The sequence below is a fragment of the Mustela putorius genome, unplaced genomic scaffold (genome assembly GCF_011764305.1).
Source record: "Mustela putorius furo isolate JIRA1106 unplaced genomic scaffold, ASM1176430v1.1 tig00003834_pilon_pilon_pilon, whole genome shotgun sequence".
In the NCBI taxonomy this organism is placed as follows: domain Eukaryota; kingdom Metazoa; phylum Chordata; class Mammalia; order Carnivora; family Mustelidae; genus Mustela; species Mustela putorius.
In genome coordinates, this window is record NW_025421987.1 from 1035159 (window position 1) to 1063145 (window position 27987).

The 27987-nt window shown below is 33.8% G+C and overlaps 1 protein-coding gene across 2 annotated transcripts in view; it reads right to left on the reverse strand.

Annotated features, from left to right (window-relative positions):
• Positions 1-27987, reverse strand: part of NCAM2 (neural cell adhesion molecule 2) — a 513860-nt gene that overhangs the window by 80953 nt on the left and 404920 nt on the right. For both annotated transcript variants that reach the window (XM_004770518.2, XM_045088182.1), the window contains exons 11-12: positions 26814-26910; positions 9778-9951 (exon numbers count right to left, since the gene is read on the reverse strand). In XM_004770518.2, the coding sequence (XP_004770575.1) occupies positions 9778-9951; positions 26814-26910 (271 nt within the window). The remainder of the gene's footprint in view (positions 1-9777; positions 9952-26813; positions 26911-27987) is intronic.

The following is a 27987-nucleotide window of genomic DNA, read 5'->3' on the forward strand; positions in this document are numbered from 1 at the left end:
AATAATTTTACTTAAGGGTGGTATTTCACTCAATTTCTCTCTTAGCCTTGTTTTCTGTGTATTTCCCGTATGTTTTGATTTATATAGTTTAAATTCAGTAAGATTGCTATTAAATATAAATTTCTGATTTAGCTCATTTTTTTTAACAGGCACAATGAAAACAGTCCAAGGTATTCTTGTTTTCATTTTTAACACACAGAATTCTACTCATTATATTCAAATTAGAACAAATTTCCTTTCACTAAAAATATAGAATTAACGTGGATTACTTTTATCTCCCTTTCTTTGAAATTCACAAGAGTTTATTGCCCTTGTATTTAAAATAGATGATTTTTATGGTCAATTTCTCTTTTACCATGTGAAATATAGTCATTAAAATGATAACCATTTTTCTTCAGACACATTTATGTTGGAAATAGTGTAATTGTAGAAAGTATTCTTTGTAGAGAATTTTTAAAAGCACTAGACTATATTAAGATTTTAAAATCTGCAGTAGTTTAGAGCTAATCTTAAATAATGATTCCTTAAAATTGTTTCTAAAACAGTAAAACTGGTAGTAAACTATTTTGGTAATCCAGTGTCATCCAGGCTACTGTAAATAACATGGATTAAAGAAACATTGGAATAAAAATCTTAAGTGTAATTTGAAATGATGTTATAATAACTTTTAGGTATTGGTAAACTACAGAAAAACTACAATCCTTCTACAGAAAAAACATTCCTACTATAACAAAAAAGTTAGATTACTTAAAAAACAAACAAACTAATCCCAAAACCCTCTCAGACCCTTTCCATCACAGCTGGTAGCCAAAAAGTTTGTTGAGACCTGGTATGTTTTAGCATTGCACACCTGAAGTAACTATCATGTTCATGTCATTGGGCCACATGAACTCTTCACTCATTAATTAGAAAAGATGCCTGCCAATATATCACCAAATAAAAGAAAATTTATGATAATATGTGTTTCAAGAACACAGACAAAAACACACACAAAGGTAAAAGAAAAAAAAAAACCCTTTTATTGGTAAAAGGGACCATTGTGTTTAGTTGATGGACAGAAGAAGCAGAAGACAAAGATCTAAAAGGATGATCATGTCATTTGTCATGCAGGGACATCTTCTGAGGTGCATTTCCAAAAAAACAAAAGCAACAATAGAAATTTTTTAAAAAGTTTTAAGTAACAAAGGCATATCAATTATTTCTTTCATTATTTTTAGTGGCAACGTAACACAACATAGAAAATTCCTGATAAATTTCTGAAAGTGATGCATTTGAAGCAATACATTTGTGGGCTTACTCTAACTTTAGTTGAGATATGATGCTCATTCTCATTATTTTCCTTCTGTATTTTAAATAATCACTAGCCTTCTTTTTAAGTAAGAGCAAGAGCAAAAAGGTTTTAAATTCAATAATGATCCCAGAAAACATTTATAGGCAATGACTTTAATACAGTGGTTCTAATGAAAATGTTACTTTCTGAGTTACAATTCATAACAAAAGAAGCCCAACTCTGTATATTTTCACTACTAAAATTAGTTAATAATTTAATGGAAATAAATCTGCTCTATTATGTTATTATTCACTCTGTTTATATAGCATTGTTTGTATACAGTATGTTCCTCAATTACCACTGAAGAATCCAGAAGCTGTTGAATAATCTGAAATCTATTGCATGATTAGTGGGCTTTTGAACAAAAAATTTTTGAGTGAAAATAAAATAGCATGTTTTTCAATAAGGAGCTGGTTGTATTAAATTACCTTTTGGATTTTAACAGGTTCTTTACACAATGTAAAAATATCTACCAATAGGCAGAGCTGCCTTATTGAATAATTTCCATGGGGTTCCACTTACATCATAGTCTATGTAAATATTTCTTGTGGTTGTATATTATACAATATATGCAAATTTACGCTGTGTGTATCCATATCCGATGGTCTTTGTTATCCTGGGTATTGTTGGGAAAACTGCCAAATTTTGGAGCTTAATCTATATTTAAAATTTCTACTTAATGCGCATGTGAAGCTGGTCAGTTTCCAAGAAAACTGAGAATATTTTTGCCTAGAAGCTGCTCAACAGAACAGAAAGCTTAGATAATTAAGGTACTAATCATTAGTAACATTGATATGCTCATTTTTCTTGAAAGTATGATTTTCAATACTATGTCATCAATATATAAACAAGTTAATTTAATATTGTCTGTTTTAAAAATTGAAAAAACTCACATATAAAAATATAATGTTACATCAGAAATTATAAAAATCTGTATATGAAGATGAGATGATAAAGAGAGGTAAACTAATTAGACTTACAGAAGTTTTAGAAAAGTCTCAATAATTTTAAGTCCAAAAGGATACAAAACTGGATGATCATCAAACATTTAAACAATTGTACTCTCTTGCCCTTTCCTCAGATTTAAGAGAACATGAATTCCTCTCTCTCACCTCAACAGAAGATGGAAGGTCTATTATCTGGATAAGTGGGACCGAAAAAGTTTTGTACGTTGGAATTCTAAACGTGAGGGAGCATGGAGTTGATTTGCTGGGCAAACTTTGTGGGCAGCATATGACACCATCTGACAGAAGCTACTTTTCCACAGTGCCTTGGTAGCCAGGTATGCCAATAATAACTGAACAGCCTCAAAATGATATCTTAAGATTGTTACTATTTCACAGTTCTCTGTTGATGGGGAAGTTAGAAACCCATCTGATGTCAAGGGTTAAAAAACCCTGTCTTTGCACAGAGCTTAGGGGTGATTTTTTTCTTACTTTTAAATGCACATATTCAGGCAAGGATTACCAATACTTGGGGAATGTCTCCAATGTGAATAAGAACAAAACCAACAACAACAACAAGATAAGTCTAGGAAAAGAAAACCAAATCATGGAGCAAAAATAATTCTGAAAATGAAATGTCATTACAATTATCAGAGAGAGAAGAGAATATATTGCATACATGATTTAACAATTTTAAGAGCAAGAGGTAAATGAAAAAATATAATTGTTAAAATTTGAGAGTAGAGTAAAAGATAAATGTAGAGACAATGAGGAAACACTCGAAACAGGAAGATTGAAAAAATGCTAACATTTGATCAAGAAATTCTAATACAAAGCAATGGGAAAAAATTACAAAATAATTGTGCCAAAATCTGCCATACCTCTGAAGGGCATTAATGTCCAGTTTTAAAAGCTAAACAATTATCTGAGGCAAATAATGTAAAAGCACACTTTGTAGGCTGTATCAAGCCAGCCGCACTAAGAGAAAGAGACTGGGATTTGGGGTCGATGGGAAGATGGCAGAGCATGGAAGTGATTCCTAGGGAAAAACTAAAACATGGAGAAACGAGGTGCTGTAACACGCTGTTTGTACAGGGAAATTCCATGCATGTAATAAATAAGCTTTTCATTGTTGATGTGGAGCCTCCTCTTGAATCTATATAAATAATATTAAGCTTGTGATTTTGGAATATTCAGACCAGAAATTTTCTTTATTCCAAGAGCGCTGCTGGTGCCATTGAAGTTAGGGCTACCCCTTTGAGACAAAGGAAGGTACCGGGAATTAGCATCTCTTTAGTTGCATCAAAATCCTTCTTTGCATTTGATCTATTAATCTTTATTCTATTCCAATTTAAGCTCCTACTTAAAATCAGTTTGTGGACCTTTCAGGCACAGGCATATGACTTATAAATCCAAACCTGTACTTCAAAACAGACTTGGAATAACTCCTTCACAAAGCTGAAAATGGATTTCTCTACCATACAAGTTTGATTTTTTTTCCTTCAGATTTTAATTAAAATTGAACTAAAATTAAAACCTGGGTAAAAAGTTTGGCATTATATGTAATAATGAAGCACGTACATAACTTTAATCACAACATTTGCAAACTAAATGCTATAATGTTAAAATTACTATCTGCAGATTAAAATATACACACTGCAATTGCATCCTGCAAAGCCATATTGAAGGTTTAGTGAAATTATGCAATGAAAGAACTGTAAAGTCCAACTGTGAACTTATTTCCAAAATGTAGTCAGTTATTACATCCTTTGATTAGTAAAAATGGTGAGAATTTGAACAAGTTTCTAATGAATGTCCCATTTAGAAAATGCCACTATTTTCAAATAAAAATTATCTCCCTTATTTTCAGGAACAAAGAGAAATTTTACTATAACCTTAGACCTAAATAAAGCACAGCATGTAATAATCTAGTTGAGATTGAAAGGACATCTATGTGTGATTCTAGCTGGCTAAACATTTTACAAATTGGGGCGCCTGGGTGGCTCAGTGGGTTAAAGCCTCTGCTTTCGGCTCAGGTCATGGTCCCAGGGTCCTGGGATCGAGCCCCGCATCGGGCTCTCTGCTCAGTGGGGAGCCTGCTTCCTCCTCTCTCTCTGCCTGTCTCTCTGCCTGCTTGTGATCTCTGTCTATCAAATAAATAAATAAAATCTTAAAAAAAAAAAAAAAAACATTTTACAAATTAAAGACATAGATTATGCTATCTGAGAGAATTGTTCCATGCTCTGATAAAAAGAACTTGATATTTTAAAATGTTAATTTTTCATTTTTATTTTGAATACCAAAAAACGAGTAGCTGTTTTGCAAGATTATTATCTTCTCTTCATTTATGCCCAATGAGGTATATAGAACATGCTTACAGAGTGTTAAATGATAGGGTAATGAAAATGTCATATATCCCTCCCAATCAAAAAGTCTTGCTACACCTGTGACACGTATTTTTCACTCAAAATTAAATGTCAGAATGACTCACATTTGAAGTTTGAATAGTTCAAGTTGTTGATATCAGATTTGTTCACAACTCTCCCCATTTCAAATTTAGTTTTGTATCACATCAGTGATTGGGATGATCAGTAAGACTTCAGCTAAACCTTGAAGAAGATAATAACTGGTCTAGACTGCAAATGCACCCTAAACCTAGGGCCAGGTGCAGAGTGAGCAGGTGAAATTCACAGGAAATTAATTAATGAGTTATTTAGGATCAGAATCTACTAATAGAAATTTTTTTTTTTTTGGCTAAAATTTTCTTGCTTATGCCACCACAATCAAGCAAGAACAGATATTTACTTCTAGGTAGAAGTAGATATATGAATAGTATACAATGCATTATAGATTTTATGAGCCAAGAAAAATAAATGAATGTCAACTGAACTTACGTAAATTAAAATAAATAAATAAAACCATGTCGAGGGTAAGAAGTCACAGCTGAAATATTCACAACCATGACAACTTTTTCACAGATAAACCTAAATCTGTCTTCTAACAAATGCCTCAAAGCCCATGAGTACAGCTATGCTTACAAAACTCAAACTTTAAGATGAATTATCAGTTCAAACTATAAAACAAAGGCACAAAAAAAGCATTTCTTCACCATTCAAAACTATGTATGTGCTTTAAGAGATGCCTTCAGAATTTCAATACGATTACCTACACAACCAAAAAATCAAGTCTTTTAAATACGCTAACAATTATACATGCCATTTCCAAAGTTCTTTTTAAATGCACATATAATCTCATAGGAAAGGAAGGCAAACTCTGTTGAAATATGAAAAAATGATGTGAATGGAGAGACCTGAAGCTAGAGGAGCAATCATGTAATTACTTTTCTATCAGTTATTGCAGTCATATTGAAAACCTCACTGATACTCAAATAGCTGAGAGCTTTTGCACAGATCTGTAATATAGAAGATTGGGTTTGAATGTCCTCACTGGGGAAAGAAGAGGGAGATGTGAAACTTGGATCCCTTCATGGACCCAGGAATGCTAAAGTCCTTAGAAGAAAGTAAAACCGTGGGTTAGAAAAATTTTGTTTGGCTTGGCCTTGAGCCAAATCCCAATTCGGCAAAGGGGGTTGGATAAAAACTTCTTGAAAATTAGTTACTATAAACTGGCTCTCATAGCACAGAAAATCTCAAATGAAGAAATTAATTTATGGTGCTCTGGTGCTTCCACCTTTGGAAAGTTCCAGGGCAACTACCTGAAGCAAAAGATTATCTTTTGTGGAAGAAGCCCCCAAACCCCAGGCTTTGCATGATCCTAGTAAATAAGATTAACAAACTATGAGATCACAATTAAATCATAAAATATACTACTAAACAGACCACCATAAGTGAGATACTGCTGAAACATACAATGAACAAATATAGCTTATATACACTACAACTATGATCATTAAAATCTTGATAGAGTTTTAATGGGAGATATAAGTGAATTATGAATTAGTGAACTAGTAGAACAAAAATAACATGGTAAAGGAATGAAACAAAAAAATCTAGGGAAAGAGATATGATAGTCTAATATCTCAAATAACAAATGTAGCATGTAACTTGGATTAACAGAATAAATGAATAGAGAGAATGAGGGAAGAAATAATATTCATATTCAAGATATCCAAGTTAATGATAACATTTTCCAGAATTGATGAAAGAGATGGATCTTTAGATTGAAGAATACCAAGAACCTCAAACAGAACAAATGAAGAGCTCTACATTAGGACAAGTAACTAAACCTTAAGATACCAAATTAAAGTAGATATCACAAAACCAGCTTAAGAAAAAAGTCAAAATATTTACAAAGAAAGGACAACTTCCAGCAGACTTTAAAATAACAAGGGAAGACAGAAGAGGGTAAAATATTCTCTTTAGATCACCAAAGGAAAGTAATGATCAAGCTGGAATTATATACTCAGCTAAACTATAATTTGAGAATAAAGTCAAACTAAAAAAACATTTTTAAGATACTTTTCTTTAAAGAAATTAATGAAAGCTATGGATCTCCCTTCCAGAATATGTACAGATAATTATAAAGTTGAAGACAATTTTTAATATTTTCACTATTGTTAAGCTTGCCCTCTGCTCCAAATCATTGAACTTTCACCCTTAAATCAAGCTGCATTAGACAGCTGTGTACTGGGCCCACATTCTTTAGATCCTTTATAATAATTTTTTACTAAATTGTTCTTATATCTTTGTATTGCATTGAAGCACAATGTTTCCATTGAAGGAACTATGTAATTATTTCTCTCTCAATTATAATCCATCAATGACTACATCATATAATCACAACTCATATGTACGCAATGCTATCATACATATTCTGGACCCTGTAGTCTAGTCAACCATACATATGTGGGGTGGAATGAAGAAACATCTTTAAAATGTCCAACTTTAGCCAATCTGACAGGTTGTCCTTCTTTCTTTTTTCTCTCTCTCCCCATTCCTGTCCCTTCCTTCCTGCTTTCTTCTTCTCTAAAAAGAAACTTTTAAATAATAGTGATATTTCAACTTTCTAATTCATATTTAACTTGGTCAGGCAAATTATTCCCTAAATTCCCTATATAACTCCTTCCACTAGTTATTTAAAATGTATTGCCAACAAACACAAACATATACACATTACACATTATATATATTTTAATATTATAAAAATTATTTATATATAAATATATTTAAAATTGTATATCATACTTTCAAATTTTAAACACACACTTATGTGTGTGTATACACACACACACACACATATATACAAATATATTTATAAAATGGGTCATATTCATACTTTACAAGGCAGTAATTTTTGTTCCACTTTCTCAACTCTTAACTGAATAGAGGGAACAAAGGTGCATAGCAGTCAACAGAAAGGTTTTGGAATCAGATTTCCTGTTAGGTTTCAAATTTTAGCTCTATTATTTACCCATATTACCTTTCAGATAAGAAGCTAAACTTTATAGTCTCAGTTTTCTCCTTTATATAGTTAGTCCTCAGCTTTATACTCTGTAAAATAAAAGGTATTGATAATACCAAATTCTTTACTTTGTGCTCAAAGTCTATTGATTTATTTTCAGTTCTTAACACGGCGACTAAAATAAAATAAATATTTATGAACTATGAACTGATTTGTGTTCTTTCTTATATATAAGTTTTATAAACATAGAAATCTGCTTCTGAAGCATGGATACCCAGAGTAACAAAACAGGATTTGGAACATGAACAACTCCATCATATCAAGGCAATTATAAATCCATAATTGTGTTGTAGCTTTGTAAGAAGTCTTGGGAGAATCTTTTAAACATCTTCACCAGGGTGGAGGGGTGAGGTGTGGCAATATTATTCTGCCAAGTTTAATTACTCTAATATTCAGTTGTTGGTTTTTTTAAAGATTTTATTTATTTCTTTGACAGACAGAGATCACAAGCAGGCAGAGAGGCAGGCAGAGAGAGAGAGAGGAGGAAGCAGGCTCCCTGCTGAGCAGAGAGCCCAATGCGGGGCTCGATCCCAGGACCCTGAGATCATGACCCGAGCGGAAAGCAGCAGCCCAACCCACTGAGCCACCCATGGTTGTGCAAAGCACACACTTGGAATGTTCTGTATTGTCCGAAATAATTCATTTGTCTTTCTGTCTCTCATCTTTCACTTCTCTTGTTTACTCTCTTAAAAAATAGTGTTCTTGAATCTAAGATAATGGTTTCTTCACTAAAGTCTCAGAACTCATTTGCTCATTCTTTTGGTGTATTGTCTTCTCTCCTGAACCACATAGCATTTGCACAAAAAAACCCAGTATGTATCCAAATCCTGTCATCATTAAACAAACAAACAACAACAACAACCCCCCCCAAAAAAAACCACAAAACACAAAATACAGTAAGAGCTGACATGTCTGGGGGCTATTATGTGAAGTGTGTAGTAAATGACTATGACAGATTAATGAATATTTCTGGCACTTCTATCAAAAACCTGTAGTTACTCTCAGTAAAAATGGAACTAGGGGGTGTTGAGACAGGTGAAACTAGAATGATTTTATCTGTTCTGTCTCTGTTGTCCACTAGGACAGTTTTTCACAGGAGGGCTCATGCTTTTCTTCATAGAACAGCTCATGCCTTTTACAGAGCCCTTACACTAGGCATGTTAGGATCAAGCCAGAGCCAGCACCAGCAGAGGAGGGAAACTACAGAACAATAGTTTCCTCACTATTTTCTTTACTGTCTTTTTGGACTATGCAATGTAGTTCTATATGCCAACAAACAGAGTCTCCCTCTTGTAATTAATTGTCATTTCCTACTTTAGCTTCTTCCTATAATGGGAAAACAAATCACATTTTCACAATGATGAAATTCTGCATGTGAAAAGAAGTGCTGTAAATTGTTTTAACTTCTTAAAATTAGCTTATTCCATTACTTGAAAGACCATAATTTGTAGGAAAACTTGAGTTTTCAAAACACAATTTTGAAATAAATTTTAGTAGATAGGTAATTTTTATAGATGGTTTCATATATATATATATATACATATATATATATAAGATTTTCACATTTTACATTTTTGTACTTCTACATTTTACAACATGACTTTTCTACTTATGAAAGACATCTTACAAATAAATTAAAAAACAAAACAAAACACATTTCAGAATATCCAGCCATCGTGCTCGCTTCAGCAGCACATATACTAAAATCAGAATATCCAGCCATCAAATCTGACATGTCAGTAGTTGTTTCTCCACCACCAAAATTCTACATACTAAATTTTCTCTCCAAAAATCGAACTTTGGTGAGTTTGTTAAACTCTTCTATCTTTATTAAAGATGAAAACTTTTCCACTCTGTATTAAAATTATTCCTAAGAAGAAAAGGGCAGTGGAAATGTCTTCCCAACTCTACTTTATTAAAAGAAAAAGAAAGTCCACATTGAAGAAAAACGAAAACCCCATCACACAAGAACACTGAAGGTCAGCTTGAATTAACCGACAAACTTTGAAATCACTGACTCACTTTGAACTCCATGGGAGCGTACTATTTTCCAGGTTTCTGATGCCACTTCTTTGACATCCACTTGATAGTGATGAATAGGCACACCTCCATGGGAGTCCGGCTTGTTGAAAGAAACCTTGGCTGTGGTCTGTGACAGCTCTATAATCTTCACTCCATAGGGACTGGATGGCACATCTACAGAAAAGCAAAAACAAAGGAAATATAAGCCAGGTAATATGGGCGGCCATTATTTAGGCTTAATGGTATGCTGACAATTAGGAATAAAGGAAAATTGCTCCCTATGTCACTTAATATATTTGAATTAGATAGCTTGCATAAACTGCTGAATGATGTTTTCAAATTGCAAGAAAGTATACATTAGTCTTTCTTTATAGAAAATGAAGAGTAAAATCTTTGTTATCAAATTCCATTGATGGAGGCATTAATTTTACTTCTGCCTTTTCTATATAATATGGGGATTTTATTTGCATTCAAGGAAAACAAGCTCCCCTGTGTATGTCTGTGTGTGTGTGTGTGTGTGTGCGTGTGTGTGTATGTAAGTGTGTGTGTAAGAGAAAGAAAGAGAAAGGGACAGAGACTGAAGGTACAATTAAAAAACAACATAAGAAGAGGGGTGCCTGGGTGGCTCAGTGGGTTAAAGCCTCTGCCTTCAGCTCAGGTCATGATCAAAGGGTCCTAGGATCAAGCCCCATCCTAGGATCAAGCTCCATATTGGGCTCTCTGCTCAGCAAGAAACCTGCTTTCTCCTCTCTGCCTACTTGTGATCTCTGTCTATCAAACAAAGAAATAAAATCTTTATTAAAAAAATATAAGAAGAAACAAAGACTTTATTGAATCATCAGTACAAATATCTTTTGTGAAGATGTGAGATTTATTTTTTTGTTCATTAAAATTATATTAACAATTTTGGGGAAAGTGTCAAGTTCAGAGTAAGTGTCCTTATGAGCTAAATAAAACTGTAAACTCCCTGTTCTAGTTTTGCTTATGTATTATTTAAGTAAAATAAACCTTTATGTGAAACCCTTATATTTTAAAAACAGCTAGAAAGTCTGTCTTGCGTGTTTTAGTGTTCATCCATTACGTTATTTCAAGCTCAATAATGTATCCTGTTTGTTTTTTCCAGTATACAAAACTTTATAATTATCAAAAATGCTAAAGAGGCAAGAGGAGAAAATAAGAGAGAAAAAAGGAAACTAATGAAACTTCTACTCCAGAAACATAAACAATTAGAGGTACATTAAACACTGAAGTGTTCTCTATCTCTCAGTTTCTTTTTATCCTCCCCCCCTTTTTGTTTTAAAGTAATCTCTACATCCAGCCTTGGTCTTGAACTCACGACACACGATGAAGAGTCACGTACTCACTTAGTGACTGAGTCGGCCAGCTGCCCCTCTTCTCTTTCTTTTCAGTATTATATTTGAAACAATCATAAAGTTGGAAATTTACATATGGTTTACTTAAAATATATACTTATATTATAAAAATATGTAAGTAAGGGGTGCCTGGGTAGTGCAGTCCGTTAAGCATATGGCCCATGGTTTCAGGTCAGGTGGTGATCTCAGGGTCCTGAGATTGAGCTCTGTGCCAGGCCCTGCAATCAGTGCAGGCTACTTAAGACTCTCTCTCTCTTTACCCTCCTCTTGTTCCCTCTCTCTAAAATAAATAAGAAAATCTTTAAAATGCATATATATTACATATATATACACACACACATACACACACAATCTCTGAAATTAATTTTATTAAAAAAAAAACAAAAAACACAAAACAAACAAACAAACAAAAAACCTTAAGGACACCTGGGTGGCTCAGCCAGTGAAACACCTGCTTTCAGCTCAGGTGGTGATCCCAGGGCTCTGGGATCGAGTCCTGCATGGGACTCCCTGTTCAGCAGGGAGCCTGCTTCTCCTTCTCTCCACTCATGCTCTCTGTCACTATCTCTGTCTCTCTCAAATAAATAAATAAAATATTAAAAAAAGAAAAGAAAAAATTTGATTGAAAAATAACACAGTCAATGTAAATTCCTGTTCTGACACAATCAAACATTCATAGAAAAATCTTTAATGGCTGTCAAAAGCCAAGTGTGCCTCATTTTCTAGACTTGAAAGAGAGCACTATAGATCACATAAAAATATGCCTTATAAATGGTACTGGGAAAGAACCAGGAAGGCAGTTTTATGGCCTTTAAGATATGAATATTGTAGAGAAATGCAACAGTGTACATTTCAGCTTTAATTAGTAACTGTAAATTATTTGGATATCCCTTTAAGTGCATTATGGAATAACTTTAAGATTTGGAGATTAATGTGAAGAATATTGATGTAACCCAAAATCATATTGATATTAAAAATTTACCTGGAAATAAAAATTGTAAATGACCTAAAAAATCTATGAAAGATGCCATATATGAACATTACCATAGTTTCATGTTTCTTTAATCCCCAGGTTATGACTATAGGTTCTTTTAATCTGTAGGTTTGACCTAAAGTTTGCAGAAACAAAACAAAACATACAACAACTTCACGTTTGCTTATAACAGGACTGCCGATTCTTCACTTAATGCCTATTTATGCTCTACTGTGAGCCAGGTCTAAACTGGACATCATAGCAATTATAATCTTCAGTTTAAGGATACATTTGAAAAGGAAAGGTGCTAAGTACTGAGGGGGGAAGGGAGAGATGTGATACATCCTGGACTCCACTTTTGACCACACATTCAGACTAGACATGGTTCTTGGTTCTTACTCTGACCACAGAGGTAAGCATCAATAGCTAACCTGTGCCCTTGACATGATACGACTACAGAGAAATAATCAGCTTTTTTTCTTAGCACAAAGGAACCATTACCAAAACTTGAGCCAGAGGGTATGTTTTTCTAGCCAGATTGTCTATTTTCCGATGGGCTGACTCTTACCCTGGTTTTTCATTTGCATTTATTTTTTGCTGGTCTCTTCTTTCTGCTACTGACTAAAAGGAAAACCATGCTTATGACTTGCAGCTCTCATATATCCCTAAATAGTTTTATTTCTTTTACCTCCTGATTTTAGATGTCCAACCACTTACTACCAATGTATTCCACACTCACACATATGCATGCATACATATATGCATCATTAAGAAAAGTGCCTGGACTATACTCAGTCACCAGGAAATAGATGATGAATTGAACATTTCAGTAATTAAAAATAGTATACAAAGGTACAAAACCTATTCAAGTGGAAAGGGTCTAAGAAGCCTAGAACCAATATCTCTGACTCATCTCTCCACTCTCAATTGTTTTATAATCATGTTCATCCTCAAGTCTATCCTCCGATACATCATAAGTCACAAAGTTATTTTCATCATTCCCACATCATAATTCTTGTGTTCTACTCTTCCTTCCTGTTTCCACTTCTAAGTCCAAATCTCATCTGTTTCTACCTGCAATGCCATTAGTGGCTCTTGGCTTCCTTTCCTATTGGACATCCCACCAAATTTCAATCCATACGGCATGTAAATGCAAAATCAATCTTTCTAAAGCACCACTCTAATCACGTCACTTCCCTGGGTAGGGTAATCAGAGCTTCCTCCTCTTGATAACATCAGGCTTGGGCTTTTCAGTCTGGCTTTCAATATCCTGAATTATCTGACTTCACTGAGTCTATGCAAACAGAGAATCATGTTGTCAAAGACTATCAAACATGGTCCTAGCTTTACAATGGGCCTTGTGGATATCTAATTCCACTTACAAAGTTTCCATCACTGTTAGTATATTTTTCTAAACTACTTTCTAGCACCTTCCATCTCAATAATTAATGAATGCCACCCAATGCAGAATAATTGTACAAACATGTGTTTCTTTATTCTTTCTTTTCACCTCTACTAGAACCAGCAAAAAGTTAGATGAAGAGCTTGGCTATATACCATCAGAATCTATGCAACCAAAGTCTGTCCTTGCTACTTTTTTGAACTGCAATCTTAGACAAATCCTTTGTTTTTCATCAGTATTTTTCTTTCTAAAGTGGAAATTATAATGATACCCACTGCTAAGTTTGCTATAAGGATTAAGTAATGAAGTATACAAAACAGACCTGAGATGTACTTAGCAAATACTGTCACTGTCATTTTGCTATCCTTCCCTGATAACCATATCCCTTCTGTTGCATTATTGCATATCCACAATATCAATATTTTGTTTTTTAAACTGAGGTATTATTTATTTATGACATATTTACAGACTTACAGAATTGGTTTTTTTCCAAATTATTTTATTTCTTTTCAGTGTTAGACACACAGAATTGTTTTTATCCAATACATCATCTTGCATAGAACCTTAAGAAAGAACAACATATTCTAGGAGTAAAAATACGTGTCTTAAGAATTTATGCATAACCCAACATCTTTTGGACACCATCAGTTTGGCTTCAGAGAACACAAACACCTGCTTAGTAAATTCAACAATATAAAGTAACTTATTTGACCTTGAATGTAATATTTTAATTAAATGGAAGGTAAGAGATACAATAACATTGAGGTTCAGCTTAGAGATGTGGATGGTGTACGATACCAAAGAACTGGGGCCGTGATCTAGGAGCAGGACGAAAACAATCTTTAGCAGACTATTGTAGGAATTGCAGTATGCAGTTAAATTAAATGATTAGTTATTCGTTTCCTCATTAAAAAAAGGGGTAATAATGACAATACTAAAGTTGCAGTCATAAAGATAAATTAGCGGATATAAATCATTGGAAATTCACAAATACCATTTTCATTTTTCTTTTCTTTAAAAAGGCTCGGATGAGTAAATGTTTTAGAAACATTTTTAAAGTGAGATGAATCATGGAATTATGGAGCAGTAACTCCTCTGGCTATAGGCTAAGCTGAAATATAGTCTGTTGAAGACAACAGCAACAACTGACTCTGCATATGTGCTTTAGCTCGTACACTCTTCCTCAACTGCATCCACGATTCTTCTCAAATATAAATCAATCTCAATATGAAGACCGAAAAATAGAAGTCATCAAGCAAGCTTGCTCAAATTGTGCCCTATCACTTCTGGATGAACCTAAAATGTAAGGTTGCCTTCCTCTTTTTTTGAAGGCCAAACCCTACATCTCTGAATGTAATTTCTTTAACTTCTTTCTTCTCTAGATCACTGCATCACCGGAGAGCTCTTCTCTTCCCTTTTGTGTTTTTAGTCTTTTGTATTTTCAGTCTTCCTTGCATCTTATTACCATGAACTATAAAGATCTCTCTCACATGATACATTTTCTTCAGTTCTACTCTCTTCTCAGGCCATGAAATTTTTTTTAATTTAATTTTATTATTTGTTTTGCTTCCCTGTCCTGCTATTTCAACAGGCTGTTCATAATTTCTTCCCTAACATCTTTACTCCTGGGAATCTGGTTTCCTCAGACACTGGGAAGCTGGTGACAAAGGTATGGTTCAGAGTCACTGACTCAGCTCTGAGGATGAGGATGTGGGTATGGCTAACCTTAGATCAATTGGAAGAGTTTGATATTTGTCAACCTTCCCTGAAGTGAAAGTACTCAAGTAAGTATTGGGCCAGAATGGTGCTTTAAATCTAGGTAACAGACATGTCTTAGACTTTTTCTGTTGATGCATCACATCCATTTCTATCATCTAAGCTACTCCCCTTTATCAGAAGAAACAGAAGGCAAAATCTTCCATTTTGCAGACTTACTTGCTGGTATGGTTTTAAGTGCTATGAAGGCACTCAGGGTGAGATATCGAGTAAGTGGTTTACCATACTGATGGGGAGGGAAGACCACTCCCACTTTTCTGAGGAGGTTCATCTGGACAAGAGGCCCTACAGATGTGAATGAAGGGAGAACCTGGACCCCCTACTCCACAGCCTGTTCACAGGTTTCTGTGTGGGATGGCTGTCAGGTCAACAGAGGGGTAGCTTGGTAGTAGCTTTTCCTGACTTCCAGTTAGCAGTTGCAGACTTGACCTCTGAACTGCACTTTGCTAATTTGACTCCTGAAGCCAGAAGGCTGGTGACTCTCTTGTCTTCCCTTTCCTCTGTCTTTTCAATGATTTTATAACCATTCAACTCACACTATTCAGTAATTTTCTGTTTGGTTTCTTAGTCAGTCTCCATGTGATAAAAGACTCAAATATTAAGGGATTGTCTCATAAAGGACTGACCTTCCTGGATTCAGCAAGGCCATATAATGTGCAGGATCATATCAACTGTATGCATCTGGGGACCAAGCTGAGATGGATTCCATCTGCTTCTGCTCTGAGTGACCATCTTCCTTCCAATAAGATTTTGTGTCTATTGTTCCTATTTCAGTTACAAACTTCATCTAAACATAATAGCAAATTCACAACACATCTAAAACCTTATACATTTCTTATCTCACTACCTATCTGGTTTTCTCCAATTGCCAAATCTAAAGCATTATTCTACTGATCTTTTCACAACACCTGATCACACATCTTTAAAATTTTCTTTGTACAGTGGTTGTATTAACTCTCTGAATAATTGTTTCTCATTTTATTTGTTCCTATATTTTTAAGTCCAATGATGAACCTGAGGTAATCCAGGGAGCTCTCCTTAATTAGATCATTTCTACTTCTAACATTCTTCATTGAAGTGCTCATTTACACCTGAGGTATACGTGGAAATTATTTCCCTCTGTAATACTCAAGTATTGACCCTTCTCACAAGTCATGGACTCTCATATCCCATTATTAATGGGGCATTTCCATTATGACTAACAAACATATTAAATAAAACATACTAAATCCTTTATACATTCAATAATTCGTTTAAACTTACTACAAGTCAGTCAGTTTTATGTTGGAGGCAGAAGTGAGACAGCAATCCTTACTCTTTTGGTGGTTACATTGTAATTATATGAAAGTAATTATATATGTAAATTTTACATTGTATTTAGATAAAAGTAATTATATATACATAAATTATTTACTGTAAATACTGTGGTAAAAAATTTAGCAGGCATGGGAGATAGTTGGGGGATTGGGATGAAAGCTGAAGTGTTGTAGTTTTAAAAATAAAATAAGACAAAATCAGAGATGGAGACAAACCGTAAGAGACTCTTAATCCTAGGAAACAAACTGAGGGTTGCTGGAGGGGAGGTGGATGGGGAGATGGGGTAACAGGGTGCTGGGCATTAAGGAAGGCACTTGATGGAATGAGCACTGGGTGTTACAGGCAACTGATGAATCACTAAACTCTACCTCTGAAACTTATAATACACTATATGTTAATTAATTGCATTTAAATAAAAATTTTTAAAAAGAAAAAAAAAGAAATTAGGTGAACAAGAATATCTTTGCTAAAAAAAGGTAATATTTAACCAAAGGCCTAAAGGAATAAAAAAAAAAAAAAACTCATGAAAATGCAAGGTACAAAAATAGTAAGGAAAAAGATGAACTATGTCTTGGGTTTTTAAAGAAGGGGGATGATCTGGGCAGTGGAGCACGGCTAAGCTGGGGGAGAAGGAGACAGAGGACAGAGAACTCAAGGAGGGCAGAGTAGGAAGGAACATAGGCTTTCACACTATGAAAGTGTGGCTTCATCCCTGGACAAAACGTTAAGCCAACAAAAATGCTTTGAGTAGAAGAAAATCACGTTTTTTAATTAGTTTATTTGTTTGTTTTTGTTTTTAAAGAATTCTTCCTGTTGTTGTTGTTTATTTAAACTATACACCAGGGGGAAACTTCTCGCCAAAGCAGGAAGACCAATTTAGGAATTTATGGCACAATCTATATTAAGAGCAAAGCAAACCAACAAACCAAAGAAATAAAAACAACCAAAATATAGAATTTGATTTCACGAAACCAAGGAGACTTTGGAAATACCTTGCTAGTAGAATCAACAAGACACATCAAGGGGTTGGGCCTGGGTACATAAGTAGATTCGAGGATGACTGAAAAGTGGCAGTTGCCATTTATTGATATGGAAAGAATGCCAAAGGAAGGTAGGTAGGGGTGATTGGCTTTGGATATCTGGACATCTGGACATTTTCATTGTCTATAGAACATTTATTTTTTTTTTAAAGATTTTATTTATTTATTTGAGAGAGAGAGAGAGAAAGAGAGAGAGAGCATGAGAGGGAAGAAGGTCAGAGGGAGAAGTAGACTCCCCAGGAGCTGGGATCCTGATGCAAGACTAGATCCTGGAGTCCAGGATCACAATCTAAGCAGAAGATAGTGGCTTAACTAACTGAGCCACCCAGGCACCCCGCCTATAGAACATTTAAAGGGAAAGGGAATTAAGCAGTTGGTTATGAAAGTTTAACATTCAGAAAAAAGATCCAAGATGAAGATATATATTGGAGTTACAGGTGGAATACAGGTGGTATTTAAATCCATAAGAATTTAGCATATCAAGGATATGAGTTGATATAAAAACAAAAAGATCCAAAATTGAGGGACAGTGGTTTTGAACAGGTCAGAGATTTATAACAACTAGCAAAAGATATTAAGGAGAGCTCAATGGGGAAGGAAAACAAGAAAAGCATGTTGACATCCTAGCTAAGTTGAAGGCTGAAGAGATGATTCAAGGAGAAAGAAGTGATTAATTGGGTAATATTCTGCCACTAGATCAAGAAGTATGAGGACTGAGAGTGGGCCACTGGATTGAGCATGAAGAAACTCAACGGATACCTTGATAATAGGTTTTATAGAGCAGTAAAGGTAAAAACCCAACTGGAAGAGTTTGTGACAGAATGAAAGAAAAGTAATTAGGTACAGAAAATATAATCAATTCTTTTGTGAAGTTTTTATTATTATTATTATTAAGGAAGAGTAGAGGGCAAAGAATTGATGTGGTTGCCAGAAGAATTTACAAGGTCAGGATGATTTTTTTTAAAGATAAGAATTATTTTTCACTACAGAAATAAAAAGCTTACTTTTTTTTTTTTTAACAAGGACACCCACCAAAACAAAAGAAAAGTAATCCATCTTCCTGTTATACACACAGACACATACATACACACATACATACATATATATGTATAAAGAATATATACATTCTATTATCTCCCTTTCTGGAACAGTGGACATTACTTTAAGATGTTAAGATGTTTGAGTTTACACTTATAAATTTTAGGTTATTTAGAGAAACATGGAAATGAAACATGTAGATGAATGCAAACATGCTAAATGTTTTTAAGGACATGCATAATTTGACCACATCATTATTTTCCTGTTCTCATCACCACCACTGATGTCCTCACACAATATGGCCTCCAGTCTCCTGTGATTGTGCAGTCTATGCTATTTCACAACATGGTACCCTTGATTCTTGCCATTTCTCCCTTTCTTTTCAAGGGACCTGTTTCTACTCAGTCTTTCAGACTGAACTCAGAAGTTGACACCTATTAGAAACCATCCCCAAGAATTCCAAAGGGAATTCCATTCTGTATTCCCAAGCATTTCATTTCATTTCATTGCATCCGTCTCTATCATGTATATAGCAAGGGAAGTTTGGAGTTTTTAGTTACAAAGCAGAAAGATCCTTTTATGATGGTAACATTATAGAGACTGATCTCAATATGGTATAGGGTATGGGCCAATTTCCAATTTCCATGTTTCTCTAAATGTAGATTTCTACCCTTCTTTTGTACTCTAACTTCAGTGTAAAGATCAGGGGCCATATGTTACTCATTTCCTGATTCCCAAAGTCTAAAACAGTGCCTGGTACTTACTAGAAACTCATGATACACATGGTGAGTGAGTGAACTGACAAATGATTAAAAATTGTTGCAAGGAGGGGTTCCTTGAAAATTATATCTAGCTATCCTGATTTTCTTTTCTTCCAGAGGAACCAGGGAATTACAAAATTAAGCTGATGTTATACATAGTTTCTCAAGGCACACAAAAGTTTGCCTCATAGTTTTGGAAAAAAGAGAGCAAGACATATACTTTTCCAGACCAGTTACTAAAACTGATCATGTAAAAGAAACCTGGCTTTATATTCAGTTGAGGAAAGTTTGTTTCCAAATGAACCAACTTTCACCAGCTTTCAGGTTTTATGTAACAAGGGTCCGGATCAAATATGATTCAGTTATAAGGAGGTGCAGATTGACTATAATTCCATAAATACAGAATTTTGTTCAGTTGATCCAGGTTAGCCTATAAGCAGGTTACTCTTCCCAAAAATGACTTGATAGATTTCCCCATGACTTAGGTGAAAATACGGATGGCCATACTTTATGGTATTTTTGAATTAAATCAATTCTGGAAAGAGGGCTAAAACATTGGATTTGACAAGGTCTCAGTAGGTTAAAAAGGTGAGTCTAAATGGACAAGATGAGATTTAATAGGGGTAAGTAAAGGGTCCTGACTGAGATTAAAATAAAAATCAATTGTGAAGCACAGCATGGGAGAACTCACTTAAGAGCAGTTTGTGTGAAAAAGATACAGGACTAAAGGAAACAAAGGCAAAATGACTTGAAATTTTGTAACCTTTAATAGAAATACAGTGTCCAGTATAAGGGAGGTCATTACCACACAATCAAGTTTTACTCTGCACTGGTCTATAATTACCAGATCTGTGTTGTTGTTGTTTTTCCCTAGAGCTATGCATTATATCTAAAGAGACATTTAACAAACTGACTTTTACCCAAAGAAAAGTGATCAATATGAACTAGAACTTGGCCATAATAGTAGCCCGCTAGTATTTATTGAGTACATGCCCTGTGCTGGGGCTTTGAATTCATTTTCTCACTGTCTTCGCACAGTTCTGCTCAGCTGGATCTTGGAGTGACTTCTGTGGAGCACTGAAACTCCCTTCAGCACAGAAGCACCCATTCCCAATGTGAGATGTGTTGCCCTGCAGCTTACGGCAGAGTCCCTCCCCTAAAAGTGCCCAGGAAAAGGTGACTTTATCAGGAAAGCCTATCAACTAATGAGGCAAATAGGAGCTCATCATATTAAAATTTAATATGAAAAAGGTTACAGTTAAGAGTTAAATATAAGAGATGAAATGAATGTAAGAAAGTTAAAACAATGAATGAAATCATTTGATAATCTGCAAAAGTTAGATTAATAGTCTTGAGAAAAACTTCAAAAAATACACATATAAATACATATAGACTACCTTGTCAGATCATGACTATTAGAAGTAGAAAAATGTAAGGAAGGAATGATAATTTTTAACTATATTGTTACAACTTGATTATCCTTTATGTCTTCTATATTTTTAATTTTCTCTAAAATGAGTATTTAAATCAAAAAAGAAAATATGTTTCTAGCTAGAAAAAAAGATTATCACCCTAAGAAGTGCACTTGAAAAAAAAAAAAAACTATTGAAGAAGTCATTTTAAAAAAACCTCTCTGTCCCTCTCTTCATCTAATTGTATTTATATGTGGTATTTTAATAAAAAAATTAATATAGCAAAATTGGTTATCAAACAATAGTAGTTTTCTAAAGATAGAATATAAACCAAAGAAGACTGAACCACTCCTTGCTCCTGAATATGAAGCCAGGGCCTAATATGAAGACCCTGTTCATGGTTTTTCTGATTTAATTCAAGCACAGTTAAATATAATTTATTTTAAAAAATCATTTGAAAAATGGACATAAGTTCCTTGATATTAATTGTGAGAATGTAAAAACAAAAATGGAGTTAGAATTAGGAGTTGGCCAATGTAGATCATGTAGGAAGTAGGAGCAGGGGAAAAAAAGACTCTGCCTTCTCATTGACCCTTTACTCATAGGAGACCTTTGACCTAGTCAATATTTTATCCTACTTACTATTTAAATCATCATCATAATAGATATAATAATAACAAATTGAGCTTTTACATATTTTTGCTAATTTCTGAATGTATCTTTTTTTTGTAAAGTAAGTATAAATAATTTCTCACGTATGTCTTTGAACTACTTTGAGAATTATGTCGCTACTCAGGATTCAAGTTAGCTAACCACTTCAATGTGTCTTCTTGCCAGAACTTGATCAAGCTTTTTTCCCCAGCAGAGATAAAAGCAAATGAAGTGGGTAGCATAGAGATGAAATATCAAGCTTACAAATATAAGTGCCAATTTTCATACCTTGCTGTACCATACACATACATATCCTGCCAAATAAAGACTAGACCACCATAGTTAAGAATAGTACTATTGGGCACCTGGGTGGCTCAGTCATTAAGCATCTGCCTTTGCTTCAGATCATGATCCTGGGGCTCTGGGATCAAGACCCACATTGAGGCAGTCAGGCTCCCTGCTTGGTGGGAAGCCTGCTTCTCCCTCTCCCACTACCTCTGCTTGTGTTCCCTCTCTCACTATGTCTCTCTATGTCAAAGAAATAATTAAAATCTTAAAAAAAAAGTACTATTATCATGCTTACTAAAACATTTTAAAAGATGTCTAAATAAATTACTATATTTTAGAGTAAAAATTAGACTTCTATATTCAAAAACACCAGTTGTCTATGAATCAATGAATATGCAAAAATTCTTTTAACTATTTTAAAACCATTTATAAGGTCACATATAGAAACGATGTATACACACACAAAAAAGATTTTTTTTTAAATCAAGAATGCTAGCTATATTCATGTTATGTTGCTTTTCTGAAATTACTATGTTTAGGTATTTGTTTGTTGGCCTTAGTTTCCCTTTTTTTTTTTTTTTTTTTTTTTAAGTAGGCTCTATACCCAGTGTGGAGTCTAACCCAAAGCTTGAACTCACAACCCCAAGATCAAGACCTGAGCTGATTTCAAAAGTGAGACATTTAACCAATAGAGCCCCCCAGGTACCCCTACTCATTTTTAAAAACATAATTTCATATTTTTAGAAAATTTGTAAGACTACTGCACAGAACTTATCTTTTTAATGTGGGCCATTTAGAGTAAGTTGACATGGTGCCAACTTAAGGGTGTATTTACCATAACAAAACTCTCTCTTACATAAGCTCTAGAAAACAATTAAATTACCATCTAATCCAAAGACTACAATCAAATTTCACCTATCATCCCAGTAATGTCCTTTATAACAAAAGATGCAGGCATGGCACTTATTTGTTATTTAACTTTACTGTCCTTTAATATAGAAAGTTTCCTTAATCATTCCTTTGCATGGCTTTGACACTTTGGAGGCACCTCAATTCAGACTTGCCTTCCCTTTCCTCATAGTAGATTCTGATTATGCATTTTTGGCAGGAAAATTATAATTGTTATTCTGTGTTTTTCTTGTTGCCTATTTCTGGTAGCATCCCAGTTTAATTTTCTCATTACTGGTGATGTTAATTTTGATCACTTAATTAAAGTGGGATCTGGTAGGCTTACAACTATAATATTGCTACTTTCCCTTAAAAAATAATTTCGGGGTAGACACTTCAAAAGTATTTTGATTTTTTTTTTTTATCATCTTACTTGCTAAATTTTTTCTCAACATACACCTGCATTAGCAACCATTGATGCCCCTCAGGTGAATTCATTTGTATTATGGTATTTGTTAAAAATGGTTGATGGATGCTTTTTTAAAATTTCTTTTCCTCCTAGCAAAACATGTTGTTTTAGAATTGTACTTTCCTTGTCCCACTCCTAGAATCAGCCATTTTTACGAGAAATCTTAGTTACTTTTAGTATTTAGAAACCAAGATGTAGCTGCCACCCATGTTTGGTCTTTGCTGCTGAGGTGCTGGAGATCTCAAATCCTCTTTGTGGATACAGCTGGCTGAGAAATTGTTTTCTTTTCTTTCTTTCTTTTTTTTAATTTCAAGTTTTTATTTAAATTTTAGTTAGCTACCACATACAGTAAAATTGGTTTCAGGTGTAGAATTGATAAAATTGGTTTCAGGTGTAGAATTTAGTGATTCATCATTTACATATATAGAAATTGCTTTCTAAGTAAGATTCCTGACAAAAAGAAGTTCCTTGTGGAAATGACTGAACACACCCACCCACCCACACACATATACACACCTTTACTTCTTTTCCCCTTTCTATATCTACCTACATACATTAAAACCAGACTTCACACCTATAACTCCAATACCCAACCATTATCCCAGAGTCATTTTAGTTTTTGTATTTTTATATAATTGCTGATGTCACCCATGTGCTTGCAGACATGAATCATCGATCTTTTACCCTACCACTTTACTTGGATCCCCCCTTATACTGATTAGGTTCCAACATTCCTCTCTGGGTTGCTGTTTCTATCTTGCCACATGCAAATGCTTCTTACTGGCCCAGACTCCAACACCCCACACTAGACCACTAAACCCCCTTGTAGTCTATTAACTCTGCTAAGGGTCTGATGCCCTATGATAGGCTGCTGCGCCCCCCATCTGCATGCAGATGTCTATTGTGCTCAGATATAAGACTTAATTATAAAGGAGGTAAAAAAGGAAGGAAAAGAAAAAAGAAAAAAAAAAAGATTTTGAAACAAAGGAAGGTAAAAAGTGTTTTCTTCCTATAGTTTTCTCAGAATATATAACACATAATTTTATATGCAGTTGTTGCTGTTTGAATTCATTGCCCTTTTAAATCAAAGTAATCTGTTACAACATAAAATAACACATGCCAAATGATCTGGGCCTTTTACTAGGTCAAATAGGCCAATGAGATACTGGGCTGTGATACTGACATCTATTTTGAAATATTTAAATTTCTACATAACATTTCTCTTACATTTTATTTAAAATCACATTGCACTTTCATTGTTCAAATTCTTCAGGAAAGACTAAATTTTGTAAGCATTAGAAAAAGAGGTCCCATCAAAGGAATAATGTTTATTACTGCTGATGTTTAAATATATGTTTCCCATCTAAGGCTCAGGGCCTAATTTATTTTTATATCTCTATTACAATTTCAGTTGAATCTATCTCTTTCTGAAAAAAATTTTAGGTATGTATTTGTCACAAAATTTTGAAACACTAGGAAAGTTGCAGTATTCAAGAAGTATTTCCAATAACATTTTAGCTCTTAGCTTGAGGAACATTTTCTTTCTTTCTTCCTTTTTTTCTTTTTCTTCTTTTTTTTTTAATGGTTAGGCTGAGGGAAACTCATTAAGTTAGCATCTTCATAGTAGGATAGGTATCAAACATATTTTTCAGTGAAAAATGTCACAGTAAGAAATGTCAGATATGTGGGCACATGGGTGGTTCACGTTCAGTCCACTGGGTGTCTGCCTTCGACTTGAGTCATGATCTCAGGATTCTGGAATCCAGCCCCCCATCTGTTAGCCTGCTTCTCCCTCTGCCCTTACCCCCCTGCTTGTGCGCTCTCTCTAATAAATAAATGAAATCTTTAAAAAAAAAAAACTGTTAGATATGAAGGTATACAGACAATAAATATTTCCTGAGAATTTAATAAGATATCAAAATCTCATGAATATAATGTTCTATTTTTTAATTTTTTCCAGAATTATAAGTATTTAAAAATTTTTAAAAATCTAGTCATTAGCAAGTTTATCTATACAGACCTACATCATTTGTAAAAAAGCAATGTAAAATTGTATAACAGTATTGATATAACTGTATATACATATACTGATCACATATTTGGTTATTATCTATAAAAATTTTCATACTAATTAGAAGAAAACTTGCCTAATTTCCTGAGGCTTGGAATTAATGTAAATAATGAATGCTTCTGATCAGTAAAGATCATGCTCACTTCAATTTATTATCAGTGAATTTTTATATGACTTAGCACATTTCATTTTCCTAGAATTTAATTGCTTGTGTAATGGTTTATTCATATCCCTAAATGTGGATAGTCTACATCTTATGATTTTCATTGAGATTAATTTTCTTTTCTTTTTTTCTTAAATTTTATTTATTTATTTGAGAGAGAGAGACAGAGAGAGATAGCTAGAGAGAGCAGATGCAGGGCTCATCCCAGGACCCGGGGATCATGACCTGAGCCAAAGGCAGTGGCTTAACAGATCGAGCCACCCAGGAACCTCTGAGATTAATTTTCTAAAAACTTCATGGTAAATGACATATAGTTGTTTTTTTCTTCCTTAATTCCTTCCTCCCTCCTTTTCTCCCTAAATTCCCTCTTATCTCATTATTTTCCTTCCTCCTTTCTTTCCTTAAGCCCTTGTGCACAACCCCTTCTCTCCCTTCTCTAGTGTAGCAAAACTTGAATTGGAGAGAAAGAGATTTCAGTTACATAATAATTTGAGTATTATCAGCTTTGTAAACTTTTTAAATTTCCCTTTTGGTCTTTCTAACTAATGGCATGACTTTACATATCAACAGAAGTAAATATATTTCTTAATATAAAATTATAGTTATATACGAGAACTCTACTTAGAAAACATTTTAAAATATTTTTGTGGAAACTACTTATTCTATTAAAACATAACAATCCAAAAAAACTAACATTACAATAATTTTCTGATATTTCTCTATGTAGTTCTAAAAGGCAAAAATCGTGTTTTTGTATCTTCTGAGCTATGCGAAATATACTACAATGTATACTTTCAGACTTCCAATTGGTCTTGTAAAACATAATGCAAATTCTAGAAATAAATATGTGTGTTATATATAGCTTATTTATATAACAAAAAACGTAACAATTTCTAGTTAAAATGAATTGTGTCTACATGTTATTATTTGGTATCTTTAAGCTTTGGGGCAAGAACTAGAATGTTTTCATATATAAAATGAAACACTTTTCATTGAAAGTTATATAACTTTAAATTTTCTATTTGCCTTAAAAATAAGCTATTCTTGTACTTTCAAGCTTAGGATTTTAAAATAGGTGAATTTTAGTTTATTTTCTCTCAAGATGTCTTTTTAAATCTTTTGATAGGATTCTTACTCAACATAAGATATAATTTGCTTTCTTAAGACATATCTTTTTTACTTCTTTTGTAGATGGCTCAATTGTAAAGTTGGGTGATCAGAATCATGGTTTAAAATCAATCTTGATTAGTAAATATGTTCTAATTCCTCACTACCTGTCAGATGCAATTGTTCTAAATTTTTAAGCACTGGTTCATTCTTCCTAATAATAACCTATATCATGTCTTATAAAAATAAAGCTATTTGCTTATAGAAATATTTTATGAGATCTCAGAAATTATTGGGCTATACTTACCAGCCAAAGCAAGAATATATTCTTGAAATCTTGTTCCTATACGGTTAGTGGCTGTGCAATTATATCGTCCAAAGTCATTGTCAGATGTAGGTGCTATCTAAAATAATCATAATAATAGAGGTTTAACAATTTTAAAACAAAATCATGGCAGTTTTAAAATAGATTCTAGTATGACCACCATCTTCACACTTGTTCAATTATTCACAACTCCTTGTCATAACTCTTTTTCTCTCTGTCAAGTAAGCATCACACCCTTTTAAGATGTAATGCATGGAGCTATATTTTCACTAGGTGAAATATAGTTTAACTATTAATTTATTTGGTAGACAAATACCGTCATTTTATTATATCGATTGAATAGAAAAAGTCATTAGATATTTGTGTATGGAAAGCTCAGAAAGTGGCTCACAGTTTGAAAAATATATATTCTGCAATTGTTGCAGACATGAGGTTGAAAACAGAACACTGTACCAAAAGCATGGTTAATTAACCCTCTGTTTTCTCTTTTAGACTAAAGTCAAGCAGATTTAAAGTTCATGAAAGGCTGGAAATATACCAGGTTTATTTTCCCCATCTCATGATTTTATTGACTATAAAATATTAATGAAGGATGAGGACTTACTTATCCTAAGAAAGAAAGAAATAAAGAAAGAGGAAGGAAGAAAAATAATCTTTCCAGGTATGTATTTTGCTAGAAAATGTTGCCGTTGGGTAGCAACCCCTGTAGATAGGCACATTATCTTGATGGCTAATAATAGTATCTTGCCTCCATTTCTGTTCAATTCCTATCATTCTCTTTCAGTTTAGGTGGAAAATAGCTGACCTCAGTCCTTACACATTTGAAATCCGTAATTAAGTTAACCTTCCAGGAATCTATTGCTGAACATTGGGGCCAACCCTGTAATTCTAATGTACCGAAATTCTGAAGTATCAATTCAGAAAAGAGATTTGATGATAGTAATAGATATAATTTTCAATCCCAGTAACTATTATTAAGATAGAATATGCTTACAAGAGTTGCTGTTAATTTCAACTCTATCCCAAAAGGGGGGAATATGATTTTGTGGTAATGGGAGGCTCTTAACTAAAAGTGCAATTTTGAGGTCCATTGAAGATGATAATTCTGGAAAAGTACAAAACAGCTGTGCCATTCGTTCCCTGGTTAGCTTTCTAT